This window comes from Lepidothrix coronata, unplaced genomic scaffold, assembly GCF_001604755.1.
Source record: "Lepidothrix coronata isolate B3197 unplaced genomic scaffold, Lepidothrix_coronata-1.0 Scaffold156, whole genome shotgun sequence".
NCBI classification, from domain to species: domain Eukaryota; kingdom Metazoa; phylum Chordata; class Aves; order Passeriformes; family Pipridae; genus Lepidothrix; species Lepidothrix coronata.
In genome coordinates this window covers 995,089-1,003,287 of record NW_016690336.1, presented here as the reverse complement: position 1 = coordinate 1,003,287, position 8,199 = coordinate 995,089, and the positions used below count along the sequence as shown (strand labels likewise).

Genomic DNA, 8,199 nt, shown 5'->3' with positions numbered 1-8,199 from the left:
ACAGTCTGGCTTTGACAAGAAAACCCAGGACAGGAGACATTCAACAACTAGAGCACAAATCATCTCCTCTGGAAGTGTCCAAGGCGAGGTTGGACGGGGCTTGGAGCAACCTGGGATAATAGAAGGTGTCCCTGCCCATGGCAGGAGGCGGAACGAGATGGTCTTTAAGGTCCCTCCCAACCCAAACCATTCCATGATTCCATGATTCAGTGATCATCTACAAACAGGCAGAGGTTTGTGGGGCTGTCAGGTTGACACAACAAGGTTGGCCATGAGCAAAGAGGATCTGCAGGAAGACAAGTCCCACCACCACATAAAAATAAAGAGATGCTTTAAAGTCAAAGAGACCAAAGGGTCTACACCAAAATAAGGAAACCAGACTTTTTCTTTTTTCTTTTTTTTTTTTTTTAAAAAAGATACATCATCCAGTGTATTTTTTCAAGCTTGCTGGACATCATACTGAAGCACTGTAAAGCTGTCAGAGAAATTATATGGTTTTGTCTGTTGTCAACCAAAGCGTGCTTTTACAGAGTCAATTAGCCACAAATGATGAGCACACATCACTTGGCTGAGAAGGAATTACAGTCCAACCCAATAAACACGAGTGTCTTTGCTCACCGGTCATTGCCCTGACGAGGAGGCTGCCGGACTTTCCTGTCCAACCATAAAGGAAGCTCTGTGTCCATTGGCGTTGGATTCTGCAGGAGTGTCTCCTTCAAGTGCTGCAGTGCTACAGTGTGAGGGGAAACGGGGTCATTGGTGTTACTGCTCTGACGTGCAAACCTGGGCATGAGCTCAGAGTGTGAAATGCAATTACATCCGTGGGGAGAGTCCGTATAAGCTGGGATGGCATGAGAGCTTGGATCCACAACGGAGCTGCTGTCGTATTCCATAGAGAAGTGCAGCCAATGGCATCTTTACATAGTGTAATGTGTGCCCTCCACAGACCTTAGAGCCCTTTGTGAAGGTGGAGAGCCACAGTCTTATCAAGTTTTTAGGGTGTTTTTTACGTTTGGTTGGCTGGGAGGGTTTCTTTTCCTTGTTTTTTTTTTTAAATAACAGATGGGGAAACTGAGGCACAGAGAGGTGGTTTGAGTTGCCCACAGTTGGTAGACCTTGAACCCCCCCCAGTCTTGCTCACAGCTTTTCAGCCCCCACCTTGGACACGGTGAGAAGGAAGGGCTGTTTCCAAGGGGAGTTCCCTCCACTTGTTCCCGAGGGGAGTTCCCTCCACTTGTTCCCGAGGTGAGGAGAGCCACGGCTCCTCACAGGGAGAGGGGAAGGGGTGCAGTGATGTCTGGCAGGGGGGGAACAACGGCACAAATGGTTTCTGCCAGCCCCAGGAGGGCGGGAGAAGCAAGGAAACCTGAAATGGAGAGGCAGGAGCCGGTTGGTCAGGCACTGGGAGAGAGGACGTGGCTCTACAGGATGCACTCGTGCCTCTCTGTGGCTTTCAGGGCCTCGTGCATGCTGGCGGCCGAGAGCCTCCTGTTGATGTTCCTGTACCTGCACCTCAGGAGGTTCCAGAAAGTAGTCCTCAAGTCCCTGTTGAAGAAGGCGTAGATGAGGGGGTTGATGAGGGAGTTGGTGTACCCCAGCCAGAGCAGAGTCCTCTCCAGCCGCAGCGGGATGCAGCTGCAGCGCACGCCGCAGATGAACGGCCGGGCCGTGGACATCAGGAAGAAGGGCAGCCAGCAGAACGTGAAGGCCCCCACGATAATCCCGAGGGTCCTGGCCGCCTTCTGCTCCCGCTTGAAGATGGAGATGTTCTTCCTGTCCTGCCGGAGCAGCTTGGAGAGCGTGGCGCACTCCTCCGCCGCCTTGGTCCGCCGGGAGCTGTGGTGGCCCCGGCTGGAGGCCTCCAGGCAGTAGACTCCCTCCTCCTCGTAGTGCTTGGGGAAGTTCATGAAGCGGTGCTTCTCGGCGCTCACCTTGGCCGCCTTGTAGATGCGGCTGTACATGACGAGCATCACGGCCATGGGGATGTAGAAGGCCACGCCCGTGGAGTACACGGTGTAGCCGAAGTCCTGGCTGATGAGACACACCCTCTCCACCGTGACGTTCTGGGCCCAGCCGAAGAGGGGAGGGAGGGTGATGGAGGCAGACAGCAGCCAAACGATGAAGACCATCTTGGCCATGAGCTTCCCGTTCTGCCTCACCGGGTACGTCAGCGGGCGAGTGATGCCCAGGTACCTGGACAGGAGAGGAGTTGCAAAGTGTTAGGAGGGATGCAAGGTGTGTGTGCAGCTGGGTGGGTTTCATTCCTAATCAGTTGTTAATCATGGAATCAACCAGGCTGGAAAAGACCTCTGAGATCAGCGAGTCCAACCTGTGACCCAACCCCACCTTGTCACCCAGACCAACGGCACTGGTGCCACGTCCGGTCTCTTCTTAAATACCTCTGGGGATGGTGACTCCACCACCTCCCCGGGCAGCCCATTCCAATGCCCAATCACTTTCTCTGTAAAGAACTTCTTCCTAAAGTCTAATGAGAATTTTGGCCCTCGGAGTGTACAAGAAATTGATTCACCAAATGAAAATGTTCACTTGCCTAAACACCCCAATTGAACTGTTCCCCACCACTTCCTTGCAGCCACACCATGCGCGGAATCACGGAATCACAGGATGGTTTGGGTTGGAAGGGATGTTAAAGCCCATCCAGTTCCACCCCATGCCATGGGCAGGGACACCTTCCACTAGCCCGGGTTGCTCCAAGCCCTGTCCAACCTGGCCTTGAGCATTTCCAGGGATGGGGAATCCATGACACGAGGTGTCATTAAACTGCTGAGCGCAGTTCAAACTCCATGTGGTTTCCTGGGGAATGTAATGCTTAAAAAGGCTTAGTTTGGGGGAATAAAAATGCTTTTAAAAGCTTATTTTTCCACCAGAACCGTTCTGTACAGAGAATATTCAACAACTTCTGGCCATGGCATGTAACTCACTCCAGACTGGTGCCCTTCCCAGGGGCAACATCACCCACTCCAGGATAGGGGTGGGTAACGCACCAGAATAAAACAGGAGTGACTCCAGATGAAATGAGTAGACTCACAGCAATGTTTAGTGGGAAGTGGGAAGGACAAGAGCCTGCTTTTGTATCTCCAGACAATTCGGGAACTCCAGAAAGAAATACAGCCTGCAGCTGAGATGGCCCTGAAGAGATCAAGGAGTGATCTCGCCTCTGGGAAGACTCGAGGATGTGCCTGGATGAGCACTGCAAGGAAAGCTAGAGATGGGGTGATGGACTGTTCTGGGGTCAGTTTTGGGGATCTCACAACAAGACACTGAGGGGCTGGAGCGTGACCAGGGAAGGGAACGGAGCTGGGGAAGGGTCTGGAGCACCAGGAGCGGCTGAGGGAGCTGGGGGGGGGGTTCAGCCTGGAGAAAAGGAGCTCCTGGTTGAGCTACAGGGTGTAAATTTGAACCATCCCCACTCTTGATTGAGGGGGTTTGTGTGACTGAGAAATTGTGTCCACTGTTGGTTGGCAAATTCCAGTTGTTGTCCAATAAATCAGTAGGGAGTTGGCCTCTGTCAGCCAATGCTCCCCCTGAAAAATTATCTCCCTGCTAGGAAGCTCCAATCAGTCCAGAAAAAACCTTGAGCTGGTCACATGGATTTCTTTCATGTCACAGCCTTTTTGATTTAAATCTCCTGCTGTCAGGCATTTGTAGGTATTTTTAGGCAGGGTCACATCACCTCTTAATTGTTCTTGGATAAACAGTGTCAGTCCAGAGGGGCAGTGGGAACAGCAGCTCTATGGACACTTTTTGCTGAGAGCTGTTCAAGGGACAGAACAGGCTTTTCTGCCAAAAAAAGGAACATTTCTGTAGGGAATTTTATCTCTGTTGTATCATTTTTTTTCTGACAGTCAGTCTCATTGTAGGTGTTAGGAGATTTTCTCTTCTCTGATTATTTCCCTTTTCCAGATCCTCCCCCAAGATTAGAGGATGGAAATAAAATATTAAAAAAAAAATCTAATTTCTCCTCCCTTCCTGACTGCTAAATCAATTCAGAGCCCAAAGTATTCTCCTCTGACTCCCTGATAAAATGAATTTGAATTCATTCACTGACTGAATTATTCTTTTCCTGGTTTCCTCTGTATATTTTGGAGCCAATCTTAGTTACAAAAACCAACCAAAACTCTCCATGACCATCTGTGTTCACGGAATCACAGAACGGTTTGGGTTGGAAGGGACCTTAAAGACCATCTCATGGAATTTGGCATTCCAAAAGCCAGAGGCAGGGACACCTTCCACTAGCCCAGGTTGCTCCAACCTGGCCTTGAACAATTCCAGGGATGGGGCAGCCACAGCTTCCCTGTGCAACCTATTCCCTCCTGATCCGTGGAGAGGAGACTTGGATGTTCCCTAAGGCTGGGAGAAAACCCTGCCCTGCTGCTGCAATTCCAAAATCACCACCCAAACCCCACTCCTCTGTACATCCAAGCCGAGAACTTTGCAGACTGATAAGCAAAGTTAAAATCCTTCATTATGCTATCGCCGGGTTTCTTTGGAAGCCGATCCGCCCGGGATTTGCTGGAACTTCAAGGAATTTACCCTCCAGCCGAGCAAAACGAGCGGTGACAGGATTTAAAGAGCAGGCAAAGCTGACACGTTTCATCTGCGGGCGCCTCGTGCCGGCGCTGCCGGAGGAAACGGGGCCGTTCTGAGGTCTTTGCTTTTAATTTCGGTGAGAGCAGGAAAAACCGCAAAATAGGCCGGCGTTTGCGGCAGGGAGGGAGCCGAGGTGGCTCTGACACGCAGCGAAATTCAAACTGAACTCGCTCCCTTTGAATTTCCTTCTTTTTTTTGGGAGGGGGTGTGTGTGTGTGTCGTGCTGCCGATCAAGTTTAGCGGTGATCGGGTAACAAAAGCCAATTCCCAGAGCAGCGATTCAGGGGATTTGCAGGAATTCCGCCCCACTCTCTCCCCTCCCTCCTCTGCCGTGCTGAGCTGATTGTGCAGCCACTCACTCCCTGGGCAATAAACTTCTTCCACATCCTCGTTCCTTGGGATGCCCGGGCAGTCCGACCCCTGGGTGTGGGGTGGGAGTTCTGCCCCCTCCTGGGCTCCACCAGCGGCTCCATGGATGAGCCAGTTCTGTGAGTGTATTCTCTGCTCAACCGGAATCATGGAATGGTTTGGGTTGGGAGGGACCTTAAAGATCCTCTGATTCCACCCCCCTGGCATGGCAGGGACACCTTCCACCAGCCCAGGTTGCTCCAAGCCCCGTCCAACCTGGCCTTGGACACTTCCAGGGATCCAAGGGCAGCCACAGCTTCTCTGGGCAACCTGTGCTAGTGTATCACCACCCTCACAGCCAGGAGTTCCTTCCCAATATCCCATCCAACCCTGCCCTCTGGCAGTGGGAAGCCACCGTACCCCTTTCTCCATCCTGCAGCTGATGAACTGGGAAAGGATGAGCCTCCACTCACACGGGTTGAGTGAGGACAAATGAGCCCAGAATTAGGGTTCCCTTGGCCATGCTGTTTTACCACAATTCCATGGTTCCCCTGCAGCCAAATTTAAGCTCCTTCCCGGATTTCCAGGCTGATGCCACCCCTGCCCCATCCTGCTGAAGGAGAGGAGGATGCAAAAGGCAGCTGGAGGCAGCAGCTCCCTGTGGTTTCATCTGCCCCTGCCCTAAGTCAGGGTTGGTGGGAGCATCCCAGGGATCCATCCCAGATCCAGTGCAGGGATTTATTCAGCCTGGGACACATTCAGATGGAGGACATGGGAAAGGCAATCCAGCAAAACTCTGTGCAGGTTTCATCCCACTGACTTTCGGGAGGCATCCTTTATCTGAGGATGATCCCAATTTGGAGCATATAATCTGATTTTGGGTGGAAAATACTTGCCAGGGAGATGGGAGAGCCCCAGCAGGGCTGCCTGGGAAATGGATGGAGGCTCTTTTTTCCACCAGGAAAACCAGAAGTGATATGTGGGGTCTGAGGAGCTCCTTTTGTCAGCTGCTTGGCATTTTTATGGAGAGTTTTATCAAAAGCTGAGCAGCCAAAAGAGGGTGGTTTTTTTGTTGTTGTTGTTTTGTTTTTGGTTTGTGACATTAAAGAATCTGTAACACTGGCAGGCTTTTACATAAGAAAAATGTAAGGGAAAGATGGATGTTTCCAGCATTTTTCTTTTTTGATTTCAAAGGAAATCAATCAAATCTCACTCCAGACAAGATTGGTTCTCCCAGCTTCAATGAAAAGGCTTTTAGGAAGAGCTCTGCATTAATAATCAATAATAGCAGCCTACATTTTAATAGTACTCATCATCTTGGGCAAACCAAGTCTCTTTTCTCTCTAAGCTAAGCAAAATATGAGGACACTTCAGCCATCAATAAAAACACAACCTCCTCTTTGGCAGGAGCTGCCTGACAGTGCTGACCAAGTTGGCTTTCAGGGCAGAACTGGGGGAAATATTTGTATTTCCCAGAAGCACCAGTGCTCTTCTTCCTTGCAGGGCAGGAGGGACAGGGGGGGATTTAGATTAATTGAGGTAACAACCATTTAACCTTCCTTGGGTTTTCAGGGTCTCTGCAAGCTCAGCTGTCCTGGTGCTGCAGCTTTGTGGCTGTACCAGCATAGAAACAGAGATGGGTTTTTGGGGATGTTTCCACCAAGAGGTAAACCAAAAATCCTGCCCATCCCCAGTTCAGGAGAAGGTGGAGATCCAGGAATTATCCTGGATCCTCAATCCACCTCCATCCACTGCCTGTGGAAGCAGTGAGGATGTCGGGTTGATGTGGAGCAACAGGGTGTTCGAGACACTGCCCTGGGATGATTCCCACAACTCACAGCCCATTCCTGGGGATCCTTGGGGCAGGAAGCAGCAGGACAGTGCCCCAGTCACCTCCTCCTCTTATGTGCATCAAAGACATCCCAGTCATTCCCATTCCCTCCTGCACTTGCAGCATCCCCTTCCTCCCACGCAGGGCCGGGGTGGGCACAGCTGGGAGGACTGTCCTCCCCCTTCCCTCTGCCCAAATCACAATCTTTGCTGGGTTTCTCTTTCCCCAGCTGGAAATACATCTTGGACAACTGCCTTCTAACCTCTCAACTGCCCCATCAGGGGAGGATGAGGCTCTGGGAGCAAACAGGGGTGCTGTTCCTGGGCCAACACACCTGAAGTTCAAGCCTGAGCCAGAATTTTCAGGCTCTGGAGCAGCCTCTTGTGACCCAGGTTTTTCCTCCCTGACCATGCTGAGGGGTCTGAAGCCACCTGGTGCTTCCATCCTTTCCTTTGCTGCAGCTCCCTCTTCCTCTCTGACATCCCAAAAGGACTTTTCCCTTTTGGGAAAGGGAGAGGTTGGGGTGGGGTTTGCCTGGCAGAGGTGCAGCAGAGAGGAGGAGGTGTTTGAGAGCCCTGTGAGGTGGGAACAGGATCTTGTCACCCAGTTTACAGGGATCTTCCCTGGCTGTACAACCTGGGAGTGCAGCTTAGAGCAGTCACAGGGCTGCTCCCATTTATTCCAGGGGTTTCCTCTATGCAATTCCTGCCCATCCTACACGGAGCAGTTTCCTCCCTGCTGCCTTTCCCCATGGCCCTCAGCACCCCCGGGGAATCAGCCTTGGCACGAGTGGTGTCCACACTCCCCAGAAACCTCCTGCCCAGTCCCAGTTTAATGGGAAGAGACAAACTGACATCAATCCCAGGCACGGTGTCCTTGGATAGGGATCTGCTCACAGGAGCAGTGACACTGGGAAGGAGAGATGTGATGGATGAGTGGAATCAACTGCGATGATTTTGGGGAAAGATCTTGGAAGAGTCTTTCTCCAAGGGATGGGGTGAGATGGGATGGGATTGGTTGGTTGGGAGAGGAGGGGAAGGGAAGGGGAAGAGGAAGGAAACAGGAAGGAAAGGAGGAGGAAAGGGAAAGGAAAGAGAAAGGAAAAAGAAAGGAAAGGGAAAGGAAAGGGAAGGGAAAGGGATAGGAAAGAAAGGAAAGGGAATATATGTAGTGGGATAAACCAGGGGTTTTGAGGACTTCAAATGGAGTGGAGGGAGTTGCTGACATGGTTAGGCAAGGGAAAGAGGGAGGGGAAAAGGGAAAAGGAGAGAGGGGAAAAAGAAAGGGGGAAAGACGGGAAAAAGGGGAGAGGAGGGGAGAAAAAGGAAGGGAAGGTTTGGGAAAGAAAGGGAAGGGAAGGTTTGGGAAAGGAAGGTTTGGGAAAGAAAGGGAAGGGAAGGTTTGGGAAA

At 51.4% G+C, this 8,199-nt stretch overlaps 1 protein-coding gene across 1 annotated transcript in view; it reads right to left on the bottom strand.

Annotated features, from left to right (window-relative positions):
* Nucleotides 1–400: 400 nt before the first annotated feature.
* Nucleotides 401–8,199, bottom strand: part of LOC108504258 (5-hydroxytryptamine receptor 7-like) — an 11,244-nt gene continuing 3,445 nt past the window's right edge. The window contains exon 3 of the mRNA XM_017828992.1: nt 401–2,193. Within this exon, the coding sequence (XP_017684481.1) occupies nt 1,422–2,193 (772 nt within the window). The 3' untranslated portion in view covers nt 401–1,421. The remainder of the gene's footprint in view (nt 2,194–8,199) is intronic.